The sequence below is a fragment of the Oncorhynchus mykiss genome, chromosome 24 (genome assembly GCF_013265735.2).
Source record: "Oncorhynchus mykiss isolate Arlee chromosome 24, USDA_OmykA_1.1, whole genome shotgun sequence".
Taxonomy (NCBI): Eukaryota; Metazoa; Chordata; class Actinopteri; order Salmoniformes; family Salmonidae; genus Oncorhynchus; species Oncorhynchus mykiss.
In genome coordinates this window covers 31213130-31240886 of record NC_048588.1, presented here as the reverse complement: position 1 = coordinate 31240886, position 27757 = coordinate 31213130, and the positions used below count along the sequence as shown (strand labels likewise).

Genomic DNA, 27757 nt, shown 5'->3' with positions numbered 1-27757 from the left:
GGGTGACGTCAGCCTACAGATGCAGCGAGACAGCAGGGGATAGCAGAGAAAGAGCTGAGAGAGAGAAGATTCTTTGGGCTGAGGACGGGCCAGGGAGGCTATATAACTCTGGGTTAATTGTGCGGACCCCGTGGGCACTAAATAAGGATGGTTAGAATGACTGGCTAAGTGACAAATGGATGTACAAATTACTGAGATTACTTCAGTTATTAAAAAAACTGTGAGCTGGCCCTCTTCCAGAATCACCCTCTCAGTTACATGAAGGAAACTGCCAACTGATGGCTATCTTTTACAATTACTCAAACTCTACTTTCAAAAGTTAAGTTGAAATATTCTTCAGTGTGTAAATCCATAAGAACATCGATGAGGAGACAGGTGTGTGAAGGCAAACCCATTTCTATGAGCTCTGATTGATTAGCTTGCGAAGCAGCCACTGAGACTGGGGCGTGCCCTCCAGCTGCATGGTGAAAGGTTGTGTATGAATACTGCTAAAAGCTGTCTAAACAGTGTGCACATGTGATGGATCCCTCCCTGGCATGGTGGTGGAGGGTGGAAGGAAGACTGGAGGAAGAGTTGTCAGACAGCATACAGCTGTTCAGCTAATTACCTAGCAGGTTGGGAACGAGGTTAATGAAGCAGTTTGTAAACGAAAAACAGAAAGATCTCCTGAATTTACACAAAGGAAATTACTTTCCCATTAGTGGAATTAGTTGGGGAGCGACAGGTCTCAGATATCTCCTAGTAAAACATTTTGGGGAAATGTGTAAACAAAAAGTTGAACTTTTAAAAGTTTAAAAGGTAGCTAAATATTAAAAAGTACCACAAGAGGAAGATCATCATTTCATGGGATGTGTGCATCTTCTTGTATTCTGACAAGAGTCCATCGTAGAGAGAGCTGGGTCCTGGGCCCAGTTTTTCAAAAATGATCTACCTGGATTTTGGATAGGATAGGATTACATGCATAGAAATAAAACAAATAGAATGGACAAATCATTGTCTTGATTGGTTCTATTAATTCTACACCTGGGTCCTGAATATCAATCCTGATCCCTCTCCACCAGCAGACAGATAGTATACAGAACCTATCTCCTGGTTAACAAACATCTCCTCACAATTCAATTGGAACTAGCTCATCTGATTCACCTATTCAAAAAAATATGATTATTAGTTACCAGTTGAATCAGGTGAGCTAGCTGTGGAATCGTTCAAATACATGGAATGTCTGGGGGTCCCAGGTTTGAAAACCCCTGTACGAACTCATAATGCCCAAGCAGGATGTATGAATGCTCTGGCCTGCCTCATCTTTTAACCTTCTGCATATTCAAGTCCTTATGGGGGGGTCTGGTCTGCATTGTAACCCGGCCCAGTCAGCCTGTACGTGTATCTATCTGTCTAATGGGCTCCCAAGTGGCACAGCAACCTAAGGCACTGCATCTCAGTGCTAGAGGTGTCACTACAGATCCTGGTTCGATCCGGGGCTGTCTCATACCGGCCATGATCGGGAGTCCCATAGGGCAGCGCACAATTGGCCCAGTCGTCCAGGTTAGGGGAGGGTTTGGCCCAGCGTCGTCCGGGTTAGGGTAGGGTTTGGCCCAGCGTCGTCCGGGTTAGCGGAGGGTTTGGCCCAGCGTCGTCCGGGTTAGGGAAGGGTTTGGCCCAGCGTCGTCCGGGTTAGGGGAGGGTTTAGCGAAGCGTCGTCCGGGTTAGGGGAGGGTTTTGCCCAGCGTCGTCCTGGTAAAGGGAAGGGTTTGGCCCAGCGTCGTCCGGGTTAGGGGAGGGTTTGGCCCAGCGTCGTCCGGGTTAGGGGAGGGTTTGGCCCAGCGTCGTCCGGGTTAGGGGAGGGTTTGGCCCAGCGTCGTCCGGGTTAGGGGAGGGTTTGGCCGGGGTAGGCCGTCACTGTAAACTAAGAATGTGTTCTTAACTGACTTGCCTATTTAAATAAAGGTTCAATAAAATGTCAGTAATCACTTGCATCTCATTGAGAGGTGTGGACACACCCCTCCCTCCTTCCCTCTGCTCTTTAGAATGACGGATGATGGCATAAGGGATGCTCTCCCCCGCTCAAAATGTGTTCTCGTATAGAAAGGTGCTTATTAGGGAACACCTGGGGGAATGGTGGGGGAGTGGCCGGCTCAGAGCACAGACTAAAAGGGAGGAGGAGGAGCAGGAAGAGGGGAAATATATTGGAGACCACCACAATACTACAGTACCTTACTGACTTTAAATGTTCATATTGTTGTTAAATAATATAGTTAAAAAACAGTCATATTTTTGGGGACATGTTGAATACATATTGGCCTAGAAAAGTTCCATTAAGCCCACTGAGCAGTGCATTTAGAATAGACAGCAGACTCCTGCTTTGGACTGATTTTGTGCTGTTTAATTATTTATATATTTATATTTATATTGTATATTATATGTTCATACTATTAATTGTGCACATCTTACCATTGTATTAAGACCTGTACATTTAACTGTCAGTCTGTTGGAGATAGCTGTAGAATCCACTTCTCTCTCTGATCGGTTTCTATCAGGAGTTTCAGAGGCCTCCCCCAGCAGAGGTGTGCGGTACTGATTATTCGCTTATGAAAACACAACTTCCATCCAATTCTGCCTAGCCCAGAAGGGAGCATGATAACGGGACATGAGTCCTTATCAATTCAGTGAATTGTTTTTAAATTACCCCAGACAGAGAAAGCGGTCCTCACAGGAGTCCCAACGGTGAGGTTATGGCCACTGTGCGATCAGAGAGAAGCTAGGTTTAGGTTCAATAAACTGGAACAAATGCATTTCCCTCTCCAATTAGGCTAAACCACTATCCAGAGTCACACTATGGAGACACTGGCATCTTTCATCTTCATGGACACTTTGTTTAGCTAAGTCAGCAGCTAAAGCAAGTGATGGGGAGATGAGACCAGTCAGCTTCAATGGGAAGGCTACTACTGTCTGTAGGCACTTAACCTCATAAAAGCACTTTGGCCCCATACGCCTAATTGAAAACAATCTAAGCTTGTCAATAAGCTTCGCTCAATATAGGTTTATTACATGTCATAAGAAAAGAGATATCGTGAATAATGGAATGGAATCATGGAATTGGCATGGTATGTCTCATATTTTATATTATTATGTTGTAAGATTATTATCTTGTTTTGGTCTATGTTCTTGATAGTTCCACATTCACATTAGCATATTGCCTGGGCGGTGTTCTGATCCTACAGTATATTGTGGGTCAGGGTGGGGTTCTGATCCTACAATATATTGTGGGTCAGGGTGGTGTTCTGATCCTACAGTATATTGTGGGTCAGGGTGGTGTTCTGATTCTACAGTATATTGTGGGTCAGGGTGGTGTTCTGATCCTACAGTATATTGTGGGTCAGGGTGGTGTTCTGATCCTACAGTATATTGTGGGTCAGGGTGGTGTTCTGATTCTACAGTATATTGTGGGTCAGGGTGGTGTTCTGATCCTACAGTATATTGTGGGTCAGGGTGGTGTTCTGATTCTACAGTATATTGTGGGTCAGTGTGGTGTGCTGATCCTACAGTATATTGTGGGTCAAGGTGGTGTTCTGATCCTACAGTATATTGTGGGTCAGGGTGGTGTTCTGATCCTACAGTGTATTGTAGCCTTTGAGGCAAGTGAAGGGGTTAAACCAAGGCCTCACACCTTTTATAGGGTTAATAAATTGTGTTATGATAAACTGTAAAGTCTCCTCTTTAGGAGACCTCTGTGTGTGTGATAACACCTGTTTTGAGTGTTGTGCCCTTCAGACACTATCAGAAGGTGGAAACCTCCTACGCTCATACTCCTCCTGTCTGGGCCCCACCTGGCTATCTGCGGTTCTGAGAATACGACTGGTTTTCTGAAAACACAAGGCTGCCGCAGACCTGATGAAAACAGCCACCTGACAGAAGATGCTTAGACTCGTTCACCTTGTTATGACCCTATACTTGTGATGAAAGGTCAAGTTTCGGTCAAACCCACTTCTGAGCTTTTAATTGCTGACAAGATGGTTGCTGCTGTCAGGGGGAAGTTAGATTTATTAAAATGTTGTTGCCAGGGAAACTCACGCAAGGGGGACTGGGGAGGCTATATGAGTTACAGAATATCTTAGACATTTTACAGAACCTTGGGAGAGCTACCATATACTGTACTCTGTACCAACTTTCTGCCTACAATTGTATTACTAAAGGATCATTTTAATACTTAAACAAAGATGATGTTTCATTTCTATTACTAATGTATGTTTGATAATTATATAGATCTGATTATCTGTTGAAGAAATTGACCAACACAAGGAAGACTCGAATGGATTTCAATTGCTTTTTCATTATACCTATGATGAAAATGTCAATACAAGTAGTGTCATGTCAGAATATTATTTTCCTATTAATTTGATGAATAGTGTTGTATGCTATGGTTCCTCTCTAAGTTTCTTCCTAGGTTTTGGGCCTTTCTAGGGAGTTTTTCCTAGCCAACGTGCTTCAACACCTGCATTGCTTGCTGTTTGGGGTTTTAGGCTGGGTTTCTGTACAGCACTTTGAGATATCAGCTGATGTACGAAGGGCTTCATAAATACATTTGATTTGATTTAGGAGTAGCAGACCCAGGCGTCACACACACTTCAAATATCAACCAAAATGCCTGAGCTCTGATCTTCAAATGTAGCCAGGAGAGCTTCAGCGAGAGAGAGGCCCCAGGGGACACCCTAGGGGACACCCTAGGGGACATGCAGTCCCCCCATGTCCTTCTGATATCAGAAAAAAAGGAGGGAGCGCTAACAGTTTGAACATTTTTTATTCATAAAGTTATTTAGCTTTTTGCTTTACGAAACAAATGTTTGCAGATGTCCTACGAATAAACAACAGAACCCTCATCTCCTCAGAGAAGGGATCCACCAACCAAACCCTTCTCTGGAAAAGAGACTCTCCTTGTCCAATCACGGCCTCTCCAGATTCACAAGGTGTCGCCCATTTTCTGTATGTTACATTCTTTTAAGTGCATTAGTAGACAATGTCACCGCTTGAATTAATGTGCAATGGCTGGAACTACGGTCAATTCAAAAAGACATTTACATTGCTGCTATGAACCACAATAACTGTCTGTGTTGAAGGCCCTCACATGAGCTAGCATCAGAATCTGAAATGAGCCAATCATGACACAGGAAGTCTCCTTTCAATCCACGCCCATCATAAACAGACTATCACCTTTACCAACATCATCATCATCATCTTCGTCATCATCAGGATTAACAAGACTCTTTTGTCATACCTGTCTTCCTCCAGTAAGACAAAAAGGTTAATAGATAAAATGGCTTAAAATAAAGTTTAGTGATTGTGCTTTTAAAACCAAAGTAAAACAAATAAACATTGACACAAAAAAATAACAGTGCATTAGAAAAAGAACAATCCCAAAGTGGCACTTTCTTGGGACAGCTAAATAATATAGCGATTTACAACATGGATGGAAAATGATAAAATAATTAAATTTACGGGCATAATAAAATAATAATTCACAAAATAAAACGAAGAACACAAAGAAAACGAAGTACCACGATGGACGCTATACAAAAGGACATTATGTGTACAGGTATATTTACAAGACTCATCTCATTACAGTAACACCTGGCTGTAAGGTCAAGGCTTCCCACAGTGCTTGCTGAGACAAGCCAAGTCGATCTTGTCCACTGTCCACTGAGTCCACTGTTACTCCCTATTGCCTTGGAATAAAACATTACATACTACTGGGTATTTTGCTTGGCATTTTTTTTTCTTGTTTAAAATGGACATAGAAAACGATAAACTAGAAAAACAATTGGTATTTTTTTCCAGATGTATTGAAACACAATTGATGTACAGTATTTTTCAGCAAACATGATGGTGAGATACTGAGATATTTAAAAGGGGCAGAGGAACGATCACAGCATTCCTCTTCTTGGAAACTTAATTCTGGACAGTACTTCCTGTTCATCCCGTCTAGTACTTCAGCTCTCCACCATCTGGGGAAAGACACAACAAAACAGACATTTCAGCAAGCATACAAATATACACACAGCATGTAATCTAAGCCATTGCTCAGTAACCTACCAATACTAAATCTGCGGTAACACCGAGTTAGCCAGTCGGCAAGTGTTGTACCTCTAAGTCATCGTCTCCTGGCTGGAAGGCTCCCAAGGTGTTGAGGCCCATGTCGTTAGGGTTCCTGCGGGCCCCTGCCCCCCCCTCTCCTCTCCGCCGCCCCCCTGAGCCCCGGGAGGACATAGAGCTGGGGGATCTGGGGTCAATGTCTCGGGGACTGTGGACCGTGGGGAAGGAGGGGCGGCTGTAGGGCAGGATGTCCTCTGGCCCTGGGACAAAAGAGGAGAGAAGACACACTGAGAACTCATGTCCTTCAACACAATACATACAGCTATTCACAATCTAAAGTTGCACTGTCAGAGCGGCATGTCTACAGAGCAGAAAGAACAATATACTGCTAGGTTAAATGTCATTAGTTCCATGTCCCTATGTGTTCTCTGTACCTGGGTGTTGGCGTGCCTTGGTGCTGCCCCCCTCCTGTTTGTTCCCTTTCCCTGTGCGAGGGTTTTTCTGTCTGTCCTGGGTCTCCCGGCGCTCTGAGGAGCTGGTACGGGGATCCGATCCCTCCCGTGGCCGGTACCCTCCTCCTGAGCCCCCTCTCCTGTCCCTGCCCTCGCCTGCCTTGGGGGACATCACCCCCCGGGTCTCCAGGGCTGTCTTGGAGGGGTGTGTGGGGGACTTGAGCCCCGCTGGAGGGGGGATGGGAGGGGGGGGCAGATCTGGAAGATAAAGACAGGAAGAGCAGGACATTAGATACTCAGTTCAAAACTCATGTTAGGGTGTGTGATGTAAGAGACGAGTCAATATGCTCTGGATTAGAGCCTAGCCATTAGAGCCTAGCCATTAGAGCCGTTAGAGCCATAAGAGCCATTAGAGCCTAGCCATTAGAGCCTAGCCATTAGAGCCTAGCCATTAGAGTCTAGCCATTAGAGCCTAGCCATTAGAGCCTAGCCATTAGAGCCTAGCCATTAGAGCCTAGCCATTAGAGCCGTTAGAGCCATAAGAGCTATTAGAGCCTAGCCATTAGAGCCTAGCCATTAGAGCCTAGCCATTAGAGCTGTTAGAGCCATAAGAGCCATTAGAGCCTAGCCATTAGAGCCTAGCCATTAGAGCCGTTAGAGCCATAAGAGCCATTAGAGCCTAACCATTAGAGCCTAGCCATTAGAGCCGTTAGAGCCATAAGAGCCATTAGAGACTACCCATTAGAGCTACCAGCTAACATACTGTACATTAACTCAGTTGTCTTGCACCTGCAAGGTGAGACCAAAAAAAGCTATACTATGTTTACACAACCTGACCAAGTGGAAGTACTCTGGAATTTACTGTGTTTACACAACCTGGCTGAGTGGAAGTACTCTGGAATTTACTGTGTTTACACAACCTGGCTGAGTGGAAGTACTCTGGAATTTACTGTGTTTACACAACCTGACCAAGTGGAAGTACTCTGGAATTTACTGTGTTTACACAACCTGGCTGAGTGGTGGTACTCTGGAATTTACTGTGTTTACACAACCTGGCTGAGCGGAAGTACTCTGGAATTTACTGTGTTTACACAACCTGGCTGAGCGGAAGTACTCTGGAATTTACTGTGTTTACACAACCTGACCAAGTGGAAGTACTCAGGACTGAACTGTGTACACACAGCCTGGCAAAGTAGAAGTGGTAGGACTCTGGACTATAGTGTGTACACACAGCCAGGCCAAATGGAAGTACTCTGGACTGAGACGACAGAGAGGGGAGATAGTGTGGAGATAAGGTGGAATAGCAGGAAGAGAGGAATAAATGGAATATGGAGGAAGGGAGAGAGGAGTGAAGGAAAAGAGATGAGAGAGAGGTGAGGAAGGGGAGATAGAGGTGAAGCAGATGTGGGAGATAAAGAAGACAGAGGAGAGAAAGGGGAGAAAGAGAGATGGAGGAGAAAGAGAAAGATGGAGGAGAGAGAGAGCTGGAGGAAAGAGAGTGGGAGGAGAAAGAGAGAGATGGAGGAGACAGAGAGAGATGGGGAGAGAGAGAGCGATGGAGGAGAGAGAGATGGAGGAGAGAGAGAGAGATGGAGGAGAGAGAGAGATGGAGGAGAGGGAGAGAGATGGAGGAGAGAGAGAGAGATGGAGGAGAGAGAGAGATATGGAGGAGAGAGAGAGATATGGAGGCGAGAGACAGATGGAGGAGAGAGAGGGATAGAGGAGAGAGAGAGATGGAGGGGAGAGAGATGGAGGAGAGAGAGAGAGAGATGGAGGAGAGAGAGAGAGATGGAGGAGAGAGAGAGATAAAGGAGAGAGAGAGATGGAGGGGAGAGAGATGGAGGAGAGAGAGAGAGAGATGGAGGAGAGAGAGAGAGATGGAGGAGAAAGTGAGAGATGGACGAGAGAGAGAGAGATGGAGGAGAGAGAGAGAGATGGAGGAAAAAGAGAGAGATGGAGGAGAGAGAGATGGAGGAGAAAGAGAGATGGAGGAGAGAGAGAGATGGAGAAGAGAGAGATGGAGGAGAGAGAGATGGAGGAGAGAGAGAGAGATGGAAGAGAGAGAGATGGAGGAGAGGGAGAGAGATGGAGGAGAGAGAGAGAGATGGAGGAGAGAGCGAGATGGAGGAGAGAGATGGAGGAGAGAGAGAGATGGAGTAGAGAGAGAGATGGAGGAGAGAGAGAGAGAGATGGAGGAGATAGATGGAGGAGAGAGAGAGAGAGATGGAGGAGAGAGAGAGAGATGGAGGAGAGAGAGATGGAGGAGAGAGAGAGAGATGGAGGAGAGAGAGATGGAGGAGAGGGAGAGAGATGGAGGAGAGAGAGAGAGATGGAGGAGAGAGAGATATGGAGGCGAGAGACAGATGGAGGAGAGAGAGGGATAGAGGAGAGAGAGAGAGATGGAGGGGAGAGAGATGGAGGAGAGAGAGAGAGAGATGGAGGAGAGAGAGAGAGATGGAGGAGAGAGAGAGATAAAGGAGAGAGAGAGATGGAGGGGAGAGAGATGGAGGAGAGAGAGAGAGAGATGGAGGAGAGAGAGAGAGATGGAGGAGAAAGTGAGAGATGGACGAGAGAGAGAGAGATGGAGGAGAGAGAGAGAGCGATTGAGGAGAGAGAGAGAGATGGAGGAGAGAGAGAGAGATGGAGGAGAGAGAGATGGGGGAGGGAGATGGAGAAGAGAGAGAGAGATGGAGAGGAGAGAGAGAGAGATGGGGGAGGGATATGGAGGAGAGAGAGATAGAGGAGAAAGAGAGATGGAGGAGAGAGAGAGAGATGGAGGAGAGAGAGAGATGGAGGAGAAAGTGAGAGATGGACGAGAGAGAGAGAGATGGAGGAGAGAGAGAGAGCGATGGAGGAGAGAGAGAGAGATGGAGGAGAGAGAGAGAGAGATGGAGGAGAGAGAGATGGAGGAGAGAGAGAGAGATGGGGGAGGGAGATGGAGAGGAGAGAGAGAGATGGAGAGGAGAGAGAGAGAGATGGGGGAGGGATATGGAGGAGAGAGATAGAGGAGAAAGAGAGATGGAGGAGAGAGAGAGAGATGGAGGAGAAAGTGAGAGAGCGATGGAGGAGAGAGAGAGAGATGGAGGAGAGAGAGAGAGAGAGAGATGGAGGAGAGAGAGAGATGGAGGAGAGAGAGAGAGATGGGGAGGGAGATGGAGAGGAGAGAGAGAGATGGAGGAGAGAGAGAGAGAGATGGGGGAGGGATATGGAGGAGAGAGATAGAGATGGAGGAGAGAGAGGGAGATGGAGGAGAGAGAGAGATGGAGGAGAGACAGAGATGGAGGAGAGAGAGAGATAGGGGAGGGAGATGGAGATGGAGGAGAGAGAGATGGAGGAGAGAGAGATGGAGGAGAGATGGAGATGGAGGAGAGAGAGATGGAGGAGAGATGGAGATGGAGGAGAGAGAGATGGAGGAGAGAGGTGGAGGAGAGAGAGAGATGGAGGAGAGAGAGAGAGATGGAGGAGAGAGAGAGATGGATCAGAGAGAGAGAGATAGAGGAGAGAGAGAGATGGAGGAGAGAGAGATGGAGGAGAAAGAGAGATGGAGGAGAGAGAGATGGAGGAGAGAGAGAGAGATGGAGGAGAGAGAGAGAGAGATGGAGGAGAGAGAGCGAGATGGAGGAGAGAGAGAGATGGAGGAGAGACAGAGATGGAGGAGAGAGAGATAGGGGAGGGAGATGGAGATGGAGGAGAGAGAGAGAGATGGAGGAGAGATGGAGATGGAGGAGAGAGAGATGGAAGAGAGATGGAGATGGAGGAGAGAGAGATGGAGGAGAGAGGTGGAGGAGAGAGAGATGGAGGAGAGAGAGAGATGGAGGAGAGAGAGAGAGAGATGGAGGAGAGAGAGAGATAAAGGAGAGAGAGCGATGGATCAGAGAGAGAGATAGAGGAGAGAGAGAGATGGAGGAAAAAGAGAGAGATGGAGGAGAGAGAGATGGAAGAGAAAGAGAGATGGAGGAGAGAGAGAGAGATGGAGGAGAGAGAGATGGAGGAGAGAGTGAGAGATGGAGGAGAGAGAGAGATGGAGGAGAGAGAGAGATGGAGGAGAGAGAGAGAGATGGAGGAGAAAAAGAGATGGAAGAGAGAGAGCGATGGAGGAGAGAGAGATGGAGGAGAGAGAGAGAGAGAGATGGAGTAGAGAGAGAGAGATGGAGGAGAGAGAGGGAGATGGAGGAAGGGGAGATGGAGGAGAGACAGAGATGGAGGAGAGAGAGATGGAGGAGAGAGAGATGGAGGAGAGAGAGAGAGATGGAGGAGAGAGAGAGATGGAGGAGAGAGAGAGCGATGGAGGAGAGAGAGAGATGGAGGAGAGAGAGAGATGGAGGAGAGAGAGAGAGATGGAGGAGAGAGAGAGATGGGGAGAGAGAGGGAGATGGAGGAGAGAGAGAGAGATGGAGGAGAAAAAGAGATGGAAGAGAGAGAGCGATGGAGGAGAGAGAGATGGAGGAGAGAGAGAGAGAGAGATGGAGTAGAGAGAGAGATGGAGGAGAGAGAGGGAGATGGAGGAAGGGGGAGATGGAGGAGAGACAGAGATGGAGGAGAGAGAGATGGAGGAGAGATGGAGATGGAGGAGAGAGAGAGAGATGGAGGAGAGATAGAGAAAGGAGAGAGAGAGATGGATCAGAGAGAGAGATGGAGGAGAGAGAGATGGAGGAGAGAGAGAGAGATGGAGGAGAGAGAGAGATGGAGGAGAGAGAGAGCGATGGAGGAGAGAGAGAGATGGAGGAGAGAGAGAGATGGAGGAGAGAGAGAGAGATGGAGGAGAGAGAGAGATGGGGGAGAGAGAGGGAGATGGAGGAGAGAGAGAGAGATGGAGGAGAAAAAGAGATGGAAGAGAGAGAGCGATGGAGGAGAGAGAGATGGAGGAGAGAGAGAGAGAGAGATGGAGTAGAGAGAGAGAGATGGAGGAGAGAGAGGGAGATGGAGGAAGGGGGAGATGGAGGAGAGACAGAGATGGAGGAGAGAGAGATGGAGGAGAGATGGAGATGGAGGAGAGAGAGAGAGATGGAGGAGAGATAGAGATAAAGGAGAGAGAGAGATGGATCAGAGAGAGAGATGGAGGAGAGAGAGAGATATGGAGGAGAGTGAGATGGAGGAGAGAGAGATGGAGGAGAGAGAGAGATGGAGGAGAGAGAGAGCGATGGAGGAGAGAGAGAGATGGAGGAGAGAGAGAGATGGAGGAGAGAGAGAGAGATGGAGGAGAGAGAGAGAGATGGAGGAGAGAGAGGGAGATGGAGGAGAGAGAGGGAGATGGAGGAGAGACAGAGATGGAGGAGAGAGAGAGATAGGGGAGGGAGATGGAGATGGAGGAGAGAGAGAGAGATGGAGGAGAGATGGAGATGGAGGAGAGAGAGATGGAGGAGAGAGGTGGAGGAGAGGGAGATGGAGGAGAGAGAGAGAGATGGAGGAGAGAGAGAGATGGAGGAGAGAGAGAGATAAAGGAGAGAGAGATGGATCAGAGAGAGAGAGATAGAGGAGAGAGGGAAATGGAGGAAAAAGAGAGAGATGGAGGAGAGAGGTGGAGGAGAGGGAGAGATAAAGGAGAGAGAGAGATGGATCAGAGAGAGAGAGATAGAGGAGAGAGGGAAATGGAGGAAAAAGAGAGAGATGGAGGAGAGAGAGATGGAGGAGAAAGAGAGATGGAGGAGAGAGAGAGCGATGGAGAAGAGAGAGAGATGGAGGAGAGAGAGAGAGAGATGGAGGAGAGAGAGAGAGATGGAGGAGAGAGAGAGATGGAGGAGAGAGAGAGATGGAGGAGAGAGAGAGAGATGGAGGAGAGAGAGAGATAGAGGAGAGAGAGAGATGGAGGAGAGAGAGAGAGATGGAGGAGAGAGAGAGATAGAGGAGAGAGAGAGATAAAGGAGAGAGAGAGATGGATCAGAGAGAGAGAGATAGAGGAGAGAGGGAAATGGAGGAAAAAGAGAGAGATGGAGGAGAGAGAGATGGAGGAGAAAGAGAGATGGAGGAGAGAGAGAGAGATGGAGGAGAGAGAGAGATAGAGGAGAGAGAGAGATGGAGGAGAGAGAGAGAGATGGAGGAGAGAGAGATGGAGGAGAGAGAGAGATAAAGGAGAGAGAGAGAGATGGATCAGAGAGAGAGAGATAGAGGAGAGAGGGAAATGGAGGAAAAAGAGAGAGATGGAGGAGAGAGAGATGGAGGAGAAAGAGAGATGGAGGAGAGAGAGAGCGATGGAGGAGAGAGAGAGATGGAGGAGAGAGAGAGAGAGATGGAGGAGAGAGAGAGAGATGGAGGAGAGAGAGAGATAGAGGAGAGAGAGAGATGGAGGAGAGAGAGAGAGATGGAGGAGAGAGAGAGATAGAGGAGAGAGAGAGATGGAGGAGAGAGAGAGAGATGGAGGAGAGAGAGAGATAGAGGAGAGAGATAGATGGAGGAGAGAGAGAGAGATGGAGGAGAAAAAGATATGGAAGAGAGAGAGCGATGGAGGAGAGAGAGATGGAGGAGAGAGAGAGAGAGATGGAGTAGAGAGAGAGAGAGAGATGGAGGAGAGATAGAGATAAAGGAGAAAGAGAGATGGATCAGAGAGAGAGATGGAGGAGAGAGAGAGATATGGAGGAGAGAGAGATGGAGGAGAGAGAGATGGAGGAGAGAGAGAGAGATGGAGGAGAGAGAGAGATGGAGGAGAGAGAGAGCGATGGAGGAGAGAGAGAGATGGAGGAGAGAGAGAGATGGAGGAGAGAGAGAGAGATGGAGGAGAGAGAGAGAGATGGGGGAGAGAGAGGGAGATGGAGGAGAGAGAGAGAGATGGAGGAGAAAAAGAGATGGAAGAGAGAGAGCGATGGAGGAGAGAGAGATGGAGGAGAGAGAGAGAGAGAGATGGAGTAGAGAGAGAGAGATGGAGGAGAGAGAGGGAGCTGGAGGAAGGGGGAGATGGAGGAGAGACAGAGATGGAGGAGAGAGAGATGGAGGAGAGATGGAGATGGAGGAGAGAGAGAGAGATGGAGGAGAGATAGAGATAAAGGAGAGAGAGAGATGGATCAGAGAGAGAGATGGAGGAGAGAGAGAGAGATGGAGGAGAGTGAGATGGAGGAGAGAGAGATGGAGGAGAGAGAGAGAGATGGAGGAGAGAGAGAGCGATGGAGGAGAGAGAGAGATGGAGGAGAGAGAGAGATGGAGGAGAGAGAGAGATGGAGGAGAGAGAGAGAGATGGAGGAGAGAGAGAGAGATGGAGGAGAGAGAGGGAGATGGTGGAGAGAGAGGGAGATGGAGGAGAGACAGAGATGGAGGAGAGAGAGAGATAGGGGAGGGAGATGGAGATGGAGGAGAGAGAGAGAGATGGTGGAGAGATGGAGATGGAGGAGAGAGAGATGGAGGAGAGATGGAGATGGAGGAGAGAGAGAGAGATGGAGGAGAGAGGTGGAGGAGAGGGAGATGGAGGAGAGAGAGAGAGATGGAGGAGAGAGAGAGATGGAGGAGAGAGAGAGATAAAGGAGAGAGAGAGATGGATCAGAGAGAGAGAGATAGAGGAGAGAGGGAAATGGAGGAAAAAGAGAGAGATGGAGGAGAGAGAGATGGAGGAGAAAGAGAGATGGAGGAGAGAGAGAGCGATGGAGGAGAGAGAGAGATGGAGGAGAGAGAGAGATGGAGGAGAGAGAGAGAGATGGAGGAGAGAGAGAGATAGAGGAGAGAGAGAGAGATGGAGGAGAGCGTGACTATCAGCAGCTGGCTTTCTGACCTGCTCCACTTCCCCTGTCGATTAATCAATGTCTGTCCTTGAGCCATTATTCATATGAGCCTTACTGGTGGGCTGAAACATCTAGACACACACAGACACACACAGACACACCCGTCCAAGCAAAACAAGCTGCCTGAGAAAAGCCTTGTCTGCGTTGCTTTCGATCGATGGCTTTTCATCTTTTAATCAGCCTCGCAGTTGAGTGACGGGTCAGCTCTGTCGGCCGGCACGGCCCATAATCCACACAGGAGTTAAAGTTAAAAACATAGCAATCAGCCATTCCCGCCGCTCACTTCCAGCATCTCAACACCGCTCACACCTACCATCCCATTGCTGCTCACACCCAATACTGTTCACAGTCAGCATCCCAATGTCGCTCACACCCAGCATCCCAATGTCGCTCACACCCAGCACCCCGATGCTGATTAGACCCAGCTTCCCAATGTCGCTCACACCCAGCATCCCGATGCTGATTACACCCAGCATCCCAATGCCGCTAACACCCAGCATCCTGATGCTGATTAGACCCAGCTCCCCAATGTCGCTCACACCCAGCATCCTGATGCTGATTAGACCCAGCTTCCCAATGTCTCTCATACCCAGCATCCCAATGATGATTACACCCAGCTTCCCAATGTCGCTCACACCCAGCATCCCGATGCTGATTACACCCAGCTTCCCAATGTCGCTCACCCAGCATCCCGATGCTGATTACACCCAGCTTCCCAATGTCGCTCACACCCAGCATCCCAATGCTGATTACACCCAGCATCCCGATGCTGATTACACCCAGCATCCCAATGCCTATTACACCCAGCATCCCTATGCTGCTCACACCCAGCATCCCAATGCCTATTACACCCAGCATCCCTATGCCGCTCACCGCCAGCATCCCAATGCCTATTACACGCAGCATCCCTATGCCGCTCATACCCAGCATCCCAATGCCTATTACACCCAGCATCCCTATGCCGCTCACCGCCAGCATCCCAATGCCTATTACACCCAGCATCCCTATGCCGCTCACACCCAGCATCCTGATGCTGATTATACCCAGCATCCCAATGCCTATTACACCCAGCATCCCAATGCCTATTACACCCAGCATCCCGATGCTGATTACACCCAGCATCCCAATGTCTATTACACCCAGCATCACTATGCGACTCACACCCAGCATCCCAATGCCACTCACACCCAGCATCCCAATGCCTATTACACCCAGCATCCCAATGTCTATTACACCTAGCATCCCTATGCCACTCACACCCAGCATCCCAAAGTCCATCATGTTTTCCACCACTGTTCCACTGTGTATGCTGTGAGCTGAATCACACTGTAGGAACTTCTTACATACTCAGGGTCTAAAGGTGTTGCCATTGCGTTTTTACTATGGAGCTTTGGTTGAATCAGGAAGGTCTAATACACACATCTCCAAACGAGCTTCAACGCCATACAACTCTCCTTCCATGGCCTCCAACTGCTCTTCAACGCTAGTAAAACTAAATTAACGCTCTTCAACTGATTGCTGCCCGCACCCGCACACACCCGACTAGCTTCACTACTCTGGATTTGTATATATATGTGGACAACTACAAATACCTAGGTGTCTGGCTAGACTGTAAACTCCTTCCAGACTCATATTAATCATCTCCAATCCAAAATTAAATCTAGAATCAGTTTCCTATTTCGCAACAAAGCCTCCTTCACTCATGCTGCCAAACATACCCTCGTAAAACTGACTATCCTGCTGATCCAAAGCCAACACCTCGTTTGGCCACCGTTCCTTCCAGTTCTCTGCTGCCAATGACTAGAACGAATTGCAAAAATTACTGAAGTTGGAAACTTATATCTCCCTCACTAACTTCAAGCGTCAGCTGTCAGAGCAGCTTGCCGATCGCTGCAGCTGTACATAGCCAATCTGTAAATAGCCCATCCAACCAACTACCTACCTCATCCCCATATTTGTTTTTGTTTTTCTGCTCTTTTGCACACCAGTATTTCTACCTGCACATCCTCATCTGCACATCTATCACTCCAGTGTTAATGCTAAACTGAAATTACTTCGGCACTATTGGCCTATTTATTGCCTTACCTCCTTACTTCATTTGCTCACACTGTATACAGATTTTCCTATTTCCTAGTGTTTGTTTATCCCATGTGTAACTCTGTGTTGTTGTTTGTGTGGCACTGCTTTGCTTTATCTTGGCCAGGTTGCAGTTGTAAATGAGAACTTGTTCTCAACTAGCCTACCTGGTTAAATAAAGGTGTTCTCAACTAGCCTACCTGGTTAAATAAAGGTGTTCTCCACTATCCTACCTGGTTAAATAAAGGTGTTCTCAACTAGCCTACCTGGTTAAATAAAGGTGTTCTCCACTATCCTACCTGGTTAAATAAAGGTGAACTAAAAATAAAATAAAAAAACAACACACCTCCTGAATACACATTGGGTCAGTCGATATCATACGGCAGAAAGTGTCTGCAGTTTATTTTATGTCTCCCTGCCTCCTACCTCAGTCAGGATCCGATCAATGCCACTGTCTGTGAGATATAGCCCCCTACAGGAGGAGGAGGAGAGGAGAGGACAGCCAGGCAGATTTATGGACACATGGAGGTGAGGACAAAAACCTCTTTTAAGACTTAAAAAACTCTCAGCTCAGAGTAGGTATTAGGATGACATTAAGACACTGCTCACACAAGCTCTGAGGCAGGAGTAAAATCAACTCATAAAAGTTTAACTCAGCTGGTATTCATGATCGAAGTACCACAAAGGAAAGATAGTGATGACGCTCAATGACTTGCAAATGATGGGGAATAACAAATCCCGATGAGGCATCGGCAGCTGTGAACACTATAGCATTCGTGAGACAACCACAGAGAAAGTGACTTTACATCAAATGTTGCAATGCTCAAAAAGTTGGATAAAATCTTTGCCTGACACGATCACTTTGCCTAATTCCTGATTAATATGTTGGCATGTATAACCTTTTTTAACCAATGTGATAGGTTAAGGCTTGCTAGGACAGAACTGATCCGGCTGCACTGAGTTGTGAAGTGTGAGGTGCCCTTGAGGCCAACAATAGCAGGAGATTGTATTACTGTAGATGATATCTGGAAATGTGCATGTACACCCTGGCCCATCTACAGTAGTTAGTCCCAATTCTGCCTTGTGCTCTGATATCTGCTTTACTGATTTCTGCTCTTGTAAAAGCCTGGGTTTTCTGCACTTATTACCTAAAATGGATCAATTGAAAGTGTGGGTTCACAGCTCCATTTCAGATGTGCTGGTCATTACTGAGACGTGGTTAGGAAATAGTGTTTTGAACACTGATGTTAACCTTAAACTTTTTTGTCAAGACAGATCTTCCAAAGGTTGTGGAGTGGCAATCTTTACCAAGGATCACCTTCAGTGTTCGGTTGTCTCCACCAAGTCTGTCCCCAAACAATTTGATTAGCTGGTTATAAGCATTACAATTTCAAATAGCTCTTTGTTGACTATTGCTGGGTGTTATCGTCTACCATCAGCACCGGCTTGTACCTTAAATGCCCTAAGCTCTATCCTGGCCCCTTACACTAAGTCTGAATTTGTCCTGCTAGGTGATCTAAACTGGGACATGCTTAAACCACCTGACCAAGTCCTAAAGCAATGGGACTCCCTAAATCTTTCTCAGACTTTTACCAATCCCACAAGGTATGACTCCAAACACCCAGAAAAAGCTAAACTCCTTGATGTTATCCTCACAAATAATCCTGATAGGTATCAGTCTGGTGTTTTCTGTAATGACCTTAGTGATCACTGTTTTACAGCCTGTGTTCGTAAGGATTACTCATTGAAATGATCTGTCCCGATTTGTCATAGACGCTTGCTTAAAATCTTTAATGAGCAACTCTTTCTTCGTTACCTGACCTCTGTAAGTTGATATAGAATCAGCTTGTCGAAGACGCTACAACTTTGTTTTGATATTTTCTGTGGTATTGTTAACAAACACGACCCCATAAAGAAAAATATCATTAAAAACAGGTTCAGCCCCTGGTTCGACCGTGATCTGGCAGAGTTACTCAAGAATTGCATTTGGTGAAAGGCTCAGCACATGCATACTCAAGCTGACTGGCTCTCATTCAGGAAAATGAGAAATAAGCGCACTCAGGCTATCCGGAAGGCCAAAGTTATTTTAAGGAGCAGTTCTCTCTCTGTGGGTCTAACCCCAAGAAGTTCTGTAAAACGATTAACTTCTTGGTGACAGGGGGGCAGTATTGAGCAGCTTGGATGAATAAGGTGCCCAGAGTAAACTGCCTGCTACTCTGTCCCAGATGTTAATATGTGCATATTATTAGTAGTATTGGATATAAAACACTCTGAAGTTTCTAAAACTGTTCGAATGATGAGTGTAACTGAACTCATATGGCAGGCGAAAACCTGAGAAAAATCCAACCAGGAAGTGGGAAATCTGAGGATTTGTTTACCAAACACCCTAACAAAAGAAGCTATTTGGACATAATTGATGGACATTATTGAACAAAACAAACATTTATTGTGGAACTGTGATTCCTGTGAGTGCGTTCTGATGAAGATCATTAAAGGTAAGTGAATATTTATAATGCTATTTCTGACTTATGTCGACCACCCAATATGGCGGATATCTTTTGGGCTGCTTAGTTGTCTGAACGCTGTACTCAGATTATTGCATGGTTTGCGTTTTCCATAAAGTTTTTAAAAAATCTGACACAGTGGTTGCATTAAGGAGAAGTATATCTCCAATTTCATGTATAAACTGTTGTATTCTCATCAACATGTATAATGATTATTTCTGTAAATAGATGTGGCTCTCTGCACAATCACTGCATGTTTTAGAACTACTGAACATAACGTGCCAATGTAAAATTAGATTTTTTGATATAAATATGCACTTTATCGAACAAAACATACATGTATTGTGTAACATTAAGTCCTATGAGTGTCATCTGATGAAGATCATCAAAGGTTAGTGATTAATTTGACCTCTATTTGTGCTTTTTGTGACTCAGACACTGTGGCTTGATTAACAAGAATTGTATCTTTAAAATGGTGTAAAATACTTGTATGCTTGAGGAATTTTAATTAAGAGATTTTTGTTGTTTTGAATTTGGCACCATGCACTTTCACTGGCTGTTGACGAGGTGGGACGCTACCGTCCCAAATATCCCAGAGAGGTTAAAGACCTGGACAGTAAACCCTCCTCCTCACATCTGCCCATGTCCCTTAATGTTGATTATGTGGTTGTTGCTAACAAGGAGCATATGGCTGAGCTCTTTAATCACCACTTCATTAAGTCAGGATTCCTATTTGACTCAGCCATGTCTCCTTGCATTTCAACATTTCCTCATCTCCCACCCCTTCTATTGCGTCTAGCCCCGATTCTCCTCCCTCTCTTTCCCCTGCCCCGCTACAAAGTTTCTCTGTGCAGGTGTAACGGATGTGAAACGGCTAGTTTAGTTAGCGGTGCGCACTAAATAGCGTTTCAATCTGTGACGTCACTTGCTCTGAGACCTTGAAGTAGTGGTTCCCCTTGCTCTGCACGGGCCGCGGCTTTTGTGGAGCGATGGGTAACGATGCTTCGCGGGTGACTGTTGTTGATGTGTGCAGAGGTTCCCTGGTTCGCGCCCGGGTATGGGCGAGGGGACGGTCTAAAGTTATACTGTTACATTGGTGCCGTGACCCGGATCACTGGTTGCTGCGGAAAAGGAGGAAGGTCAAAAGGGGGGTGAGTGTAACGGATGTGAAACGGCTAGCTTAGTTAGCGGTGTGCGCTAAATAACGTTTCAATCTGTGACGTCACTTGCTCTGAGACCTTGAAGTAGTGGTTCCCCTTGCTCTACAAGGGCCACGGCTTTTGTGGAGCGATGGGTAACGATGCTTCGCGGGTGACTGTTGTTGATGTGTGCAGAGGTTCCCTGGTTCGCGCCCGGGTATGGGCGAGGGGACGGTCTAAAGTTATACTGTTACACAGACGGTCACTGAGTCCGAGGTGCTTAAAACCTCTCTGGGATAGGCGTACCGCTAGCGACCCACCTCGACAACATCCGATGAAATTGCAGAGCACCAAATTCAAAATACAGAAATAGTCATAATAAACATTCATAAAAGATACAAGTGTTATACATCGGCTTAAAGATTAACTTAATTAAATTCATGTTAATCCAGCAGCTGTGTCATATTTCAAAATGGCTTTACGGCGGAAGCATGCCATCTGAGGACAGCTCCCCGCTTACAAAAGCATACAAACATTTTCCAGCCAAGTAGAGGAGTCACAAAAGTCAGAAATAGGGATAAAATGAATCACTTACCTTTGATGATCTTCATCTGGTTGCAGTCACAAGAGTCCCAGCTACACAATAAATGTTTGTTTTGTTCATTAAAGTCCCTCTTTATATCCCCAAAAACTCTGTTTTGTTGATGCGTTTTGTTCAGTAATCCACTGGCTCAAAGCTGGTCAAAACATGCAGATGAATACATCCTAATAGTACCGGTAAAGTTCGTAGAAACATGTCAAACGATGTTTATAATTAATCCTCAGGTTGTCAATTGTCTAAATAATCGATAATATTTCAACCGGACAATAGCGTATTCAATAGAAAGGAAAAACAACGAAGGGCGCGCACTCGGTCATGCGTGCAAACCAACACTGCATGATTCTACAGTCCACTGACAGAAAGGTCTCTTTCTTCTTCATTTTTCAGAAAACAAGCCTGAAACAATGTCTAAAGACTGTTGACATCTAGTGAATCCATAGGAACTGCAATCTGGGTCCTAAACCCATTAGATACCGTATAGGCATTCAATTGAAAAGCACCCGCATCAAGAAAATTCCACTTCCTGGATGGATTTTCCTCAGGTTTTCGCCTGCCATATCAGTGTTGTTATTCTCACAGACATCATTTGAACAGTGTTGGAAACTTTAGAGTGTTTTCTATCCAATACTACCAATTATATGCATATCCTAGCTTCTGGGCCTGAGTAACAGGCAGTTTACTTTGGGCACCTCACTCATCCAAACTTCTGAATACGGCCCCCTATCCCTAAAAAGTTTTAAAGAGAGACTCAACGATGGCTCAGTTAGTAAGAGAATACACCACCAAGTATGTAGATTTATTTCCCACATTGGACGCCTATGCAGATGTATGGATACATGTGTTTGCTAAATTAAGATTTTAGCAAAGATGGAATGGAAAGGGTTAACTTGAGTGTGGAAGTTAAAACAGGCATTACACCAGCATGTGAACCACATGGGGAAATAACCTCAAACCTGGTCATCTCACCATCCACAGAGCAAACAGGACTAAATGAGAATCAAAGAGGGGGAAGGGGGGGGTGGAGAGTGGAGAGAGGGGGTTTGGTCCACTTGTACCCCTGTCTTTTAATTCCCCTGCTAACTGATGCTTCTGGGTATTTATGGCTGTCCTGTCCTGGGTGGATTACTGCTCTCGCTTTGACCTCCAATGCAATGGACAGCAGGGGGACACAGCTAGCGGGGGGGGGGGGGGGGGGGCAATCATCATACTACTATGGAAATAAATACATGAAGATACATCAACCTCTCTCCTCCCCGTCACCTGTCTCCTCCCCGTCACCTCTCTCCTCCCCGTCACCTCTCTCCTCCCCGTCTCCTCTCTCCTCCCCGTCTCCTCTCTCCCCCCCGTCTCCTCTCTCCTCCCAGTCTCCTCTCTCCTCCACGTCACCTCTTTCCTCCCCGTTACCTCTCTCTTCACCGTCACCTCTCTCCTCCCCGTCACCTCTCTCCTCCCCGTCACCTCTCTCCTCCCCGTCACCTCTCTCCTCCCCGTTACCTCTCTCTTCCCTGTCACCTCTCTTCCCCGTCACCTCTCTCTTCCCCGTCACCTCTCTCTTCCCCGTCATCTCTATCCTCCCATCACCTGTCTCCTCCCCCATCACCTCTCTCCTCCCCATCACCTCTCTCCTCCCCATCACCTATCTCCTCCCCATCACCTATCTCCTCCCCATCACCTATCTCCTCCCCATCACCTCTCTCCTCCCCATCACCTCTCTCCTCCCCATCACCTCTCCCCTCCCCATCACCTCTCCCCTCCCCCTCTCTCTTCCCCATCACCTCTCTCCTCCCCGTCACATCTCTTCTCCCCCGTCACCTCTCTCCTCCCCCGTCACCTCTCTCCTCCCCCGTCACCTCTCTCCTCCCGTCACCTCTCTCCCTCCCCTGTCACCTCTCTCCCTCCACTATCCTCTCTCTCCTCCCCATCACCTCTCTCCTCCCCATCATCTCTCTCCTCCCTATCACCTCTCTCCTCCCTATCACCTCTCTGTCACTCACCCAGCCCCCCACTACAGTGCAATCAATATATTCAGATGGAATACAATCAGCGACCAGACCAGACTGGGGCTGGAGAACTGTCTTGTCTCCTCTCCTCCTCACTCCTCTCAGACACACATAGGGAACAAAGATTGGGAGTGAGGGAGGAGGGAGGGAGAGGAGATGGAGGGAGCTGGAAGAGAGCAGAGTGAGGGATGGAGAGTTTACTTCAAAGGGAGGGGATGGGGTGGAAGGCAGGATGAAGGGATGAAGGGAGAAGGGGTAGGATTTGGTGCAGTGATAGCTGGTCTGGCTCAGAGTGGGGCTGGATATTAAATCTGCCTGTCAAGTGCTTCCAGCACACACACCTACACGGACGCATCCATTCACTCACACACACACACACACACACACACACACACACACACACACACACACACACACACACACACACACACACACACACACACACACACAATCCCAGAGGAAAACAGAACTAAAACTAAACACATAGGCCACAAATAAAGCAACAATAAATACCCTTAAAGTTGACAACCTTCATTTTGACAAGGATAAGCATATTCCCGGTGCTGTGCGTTGTTACTCTGTAGTTAGCCTCTGCTTTGTTTATTCCTGGCTTCTGGAGTGGAGGCCAGGGGGCCACTTCAATAAGAGCCAGAGCACCTGGGGTAATTTCATTAGTGGCTGGCTGGAGTGGAAGACATTCCAGTTTCAGCAGCAGGAGAACGGGCTGGAACTGGACAGTAGTCCCCTGAGACAGGCCCCCTCCACACCCCTACCATCTAGGCTGCTCTGCTCAGCACCACCACAGATTGGAAGTGATCTCACACACACGAGGGGAAGATGATTAAAAGCTCTGACTTATGACACACTCACACTCAGTCCTGGACACTGTCTCAGGCAGGCACCATGCCATACATCACATGGGGTGGGGCTGGGTACTGAGATATGACAGTATTAGTGGACTAGATTACAAATGGATCCATGGTACAACTCCAGTCCTCATTATGAGGTATTACAGAATTAGTGGACTAGTTTACAAATGGACCCATGGTACAACTCCAGTCCTCATTATGAGGTATTACAGATTTAGTGGAATAGTTTACAAATGGATCCATGGCACAACTCCAGTCCTCATTATGAGGTATTACAGATTTAGTGGACTAGTTTTTCAAATGGATCCATGGTACAACTCCAGTCCTCATTATGATATTCCACCTCGTACAGTACTTTAGTGATTAATAAGCAGAGTGTGGTTCTGTACTGTACCTTCAGGGTAGGCCTCTCGTCGCTGGAGCCCTGGGTGGCCCGCTGCAGTGTGCTGCTTCTGCTTCTTAGGAGGCCTCTTCTGCATGTTGGCCGTGCTCATGTTGCTGTCTGTGGACAGGGGGCTGCCAGGACGGTGGCCTGAAGGGGTCATTTGATACTTTCGTCCTGAAGGAAAATACACATTTGGTAAGGTACATGAAACCATGAAAAGGTTTCCCCTCTGTCAGTGGGCTTTCAGAATAAGAGATTCATAAACTAGAGATATCAGTTTAAGCTAGAGATATCAGTTTAAGATAGAGATATCAGTTCAGCTAGATATATCAGTTTAAGCTAGATATATCAGTTTAAGCTAGAGATATCAGTTCAAACTGGAGAAATCAGATTAAGCAGGATATATCAGTTTAAGATAGAGATATCAGTTTAAGATAGAGATATCAGTTTAAGCTAGAGATATCAGTTTAAGCTAGAGATATCAGTTTAAGCTAGAGATATCTGTTTAAGATAGAGATATCAGTTCAGCTAGATATATCAGTTTAAGCCAGATATATCAGTTTAAAGTGGAGAAATCAGTTTAAGATAGAGATATCTGTTTAAGATAGAGATATCAGTTCAGCTAGATATATCAGTTTAAGCTAGAGATATCAGTTTAAGATAGAGATATCACTTTAAGATAGAGATATCACTTTAAGATATAGATATCAGTTTAAGCTAGAGATATCAGTTTGAGCTAGATATATCAGTTTAAGCGAGAGATATCAGTTTAAGATAGAGATATCCGTTTAAACTAGAGATATCAGTTTAAGATAGAGATATCAGTTCAGCTAGATATATCAGTTTAAGCTAGAGATATCACTTTAAGATAGAGATATCACTTTAAGCTAGAGATATCAGTTTAAGCTAGAGATATCACTTTAAGATAGAGATATCACTTTAAGATATAGATATCAGTTTAAGCTAGAGATATCAGTTTGAGCTAGATATATCCGTTTAAACTAGAGATATCAGTTTAAGATAGAGATATCCGTTTAAACTAGAGATATCAGTTTAAGATAGAGATATCAGTTTAAGATAGAGATATCAGTTTAAGCTAGAGATATCAGTTTAAGATAGAGATATCCGTTTAAACTAGAGATATCAGTTTAAGATAGAGATATCCGTTTAAACTAGAGATATCAGTTTAAGATAGAGATATCAGTTTAAGATAGAGATATCAGTTTAAGCTAGAGATATCAGTTTAAGATAGAGATATCAGTTTAAGCTAGAGTTATCTGTTTAAGATAGAGATATCCGTTTAAGATAGAGATATCCGTTTAAGATAGAGATATCAGTTTAAGATAGAGATATCAGTTTAAGCTAGAGATATCCGTTTAAGATAGAGATATCAGTTTAAGTTAGCGATATCCGTTTAAGATAGAGATATCAGTTTAAGCTAGAGATATCCGTTTAAAATAGAGATATCCGTTTTGTATTGGCTGCGTCTCAATCCATCGCGTCCTCCAGTGTCATACTTCCGCATCTGCGGTGAAGGTGCAGTGTTTGTCAGATCATGAAACATCCTGAAAATCAGTCTTCTCACGAAAACGTCTGTAGTGTCCGAACAGCGTTCAAACTATTCTGACTATTCTATGGAAAGGGGAGACTCTCACGAACACGATGGTGTTCTCCATTTGGCTCTACGACCCCCACAAGTGTCAAGTGACTCGTCTGAAGGTAATGTCTTTTTTTTTTATGGAAGTTTGAAGGTAGTTTTGTGCCTACCTTAAAACATGGGTTAAATATGTGTAAATAAATTTATACAGTATACTGTATTTTTAATTTCTCTTAGATTTAGGACAGACTTTTCAAAACCTTTTTTCTTATGATTTTGTTTTTCAATGTCCATTTTGCAATTTATGAATTTGTAGTTCAATGCATTTCCATTGGCTTTAGTAGTAAAGGCCAAAATCAATATTTTATCCCCAAAAAAATTTATACCTAAAGGGGCCCTCAAATAAAAAATAAAATAGCTAAATGATCCATAGTATGACCATCATACCGTATATCAATACCATTTGTCAGCTTAGCACCCACCCTCCCCCAACGTCTTAGACTCTAAGGAATTAAGGTGCTCATTATCTTGTATTCTCTACTTCTTGATAAAGTGACGTTATATTAGTGAGGAATAGATGTGCTTACCTCCGGGGCCTCCCTCCTGGCCTTGCGTGGGGTTGGTGTACTTGGCCACCTTCAGGCCTGCGTACTCTGCAGCAGACGCGACTGCCTGGGCAAAGTCGGCATCTGTGAAGAAGGATCCGTCTGAGGAGCTGACAGCGCTGGAGCGCCCTGACGAGGCATTATCCTCCTCGGATGCCGAACCCCAGCCATTGATCATGGATCCCGTCACAGAGCTCTCCAGGTCCCCCATGCTGGAGGCTGGCGTCTGCTCCAGGCCCCGCAGCAGCAGCCTCCTGGGGTGCATCTGCTGGGGGTGGTGGGGGTGGTGGGGGTGGTGAGGGTGGGTGTGGTGGTGGTGCACCTTAGCCACCTCCGCGTCTGTCTCGTCCCCTTCCTCCTCCTCCTCCTCCTCCTCCTCTTCCTCCAACATCTCCCCCTCTTCCTCCATGCCATCTGTGTCCAGGGACATGGGGCTGGAGATGTAGCCGTAGGTGTGTGAGGGGGAGAGGGGCCGGGGAGGGGGGCTCACTGCATGGCGTCTGAAACAGCAGGAGACATGTTCTTAATGTAGGGTATGGGAAATCAATTATATAAATCAATTATAAAATATGATTGCATTTTTTTGCAGAGACTATTGAAATCATTACTACAGTGGGTATCACCCATTTATTGTCTTACAAAGTGGGAATAAAATATATTTAGTATCGTTTTTTGTCAACGATCAAAACAAAAGATGAATGAAAGATAAATCAATAATACACCTTGAATAAATAAGTACTAACAATATACTTCAGAAACAGCTCTTTGCATGACTTTAGTGCCTTGCTCCATAAAGGATACATGTTTTGATATATTCTGATTCTGTATACTTGATTCTGTATATGTTTCACTCTGTCATTTAGGTCTAACTGAACTCATTTATGGGGTGAATACTTACGCAACGACCATATTTTTATTTTATTGTACATTTATAGAATGTTCTTTTCACTTTAACATTATGGAGTATCTTGTGTAGATCAATGACCCCGAAAAAAAATCACAATTAAATATATTTCATTCCCACTTTGTAACGCAATAGACTGTTAAAATATCTAAGGGGGAGGGTGAATACTTATGATACCCACTGTATATCAGCCAATCAGAGTCTATTTTAATCCAGAATAACACCTCCCAGTACCTGCGCTCGTGTCCAGAGCCAATGCTGTCTGCAGTGTCTTGGAGCATGGGTTGCAGCTCATCCTGGGGCGAGGGGGTGAGGGTGGCTGTGGACTGGTGGCTGTAGGACACCGCGGCGGGGGACGAGGCAGCCCCTCTGACAGGTGGAGTGGGACCCCTCTCCATCTCCTCCTCCTCCTCTTCCTCCTCCTCCAGTTCATCTGGCTGCAGGTACATGTGGGAGGGGGGCAGGGAGCACTGCATGTCTGGGTCATAGCTGTCAACACAGTGAAACACGCAGATTAGTTGGATGTCACTCAACGTGACAATAACATTCATAGCTGGAACAATGTTGCTAGTATATAGTCATGTTGTGCTGCTACCAAGGTAAAGGAAAAGGTTTGTGTGTGTGTGTGTGTGTGTGTGTATGTGTGTGTGTGTAGACATCTCCCACCTCTCGTCCATAGACAGGGAGTACTCCTCCATGTTGCGGCAGGGAGGTGGGTTAGCAGGGGGAGGAGGCAGAAGGTCAGCCCAGTTCATTGCACTCTGTTTGGGTAGTTTGGGGGTGCGCACTCCCTTCTTTTGACCTTGACTCCCTGGAAAAACATGAACAAAGAACTCCT

At 46.3% G+C, this 27757-nt stretch overlaps 1 protein-coding gene across 5 annotated transcripts in view; it reads right to left on the bottom strand.

Moving 5' to 3' along the window:
- Positions 1-4776: 4776 nt before the first annotated feature.
- LOC110503393 (roundabout homolog 1) overlaps positions 4777-27757 on the bottom strand; it is a 528269-nt gene continuing 505288 nt past the window's right edge. For 4 of the 5 annotated variants that reach the window (XM_036961725.1, XM_036961721.1, XM_036961723.1 and 1 more), the window contains 7 exons: positions 27586-27730; positions 27154-27408; positions 25998-26515; positions 23823-23987; positions 6519-6794; positions 6085-6344; positions 4777-5996 (listed from right to left, as the gene is read on the bottom strand). In XM_036961725.1, the coding sequence (XP_036817620.1) occupies positions 6112-6344; positions 6519-6794; positions 23823-23987; positions 25998-26515; positions 27154-27408; positions 27586-27730 (1592 nt within the window). In that variant the 3' untranslated portion in view covers positions 4777-5996; positions 6085-6111. The remainder of the gene's footprint in view (positions 5997-6084; positions 6345-6518; positions 6795-23822; positions 23988-25997; positions 26516-27153; positions 27409-27585; positions 27731-27757) is intronic. The other variant, XM_036961722.1, reaches the window with a different exon arrangement.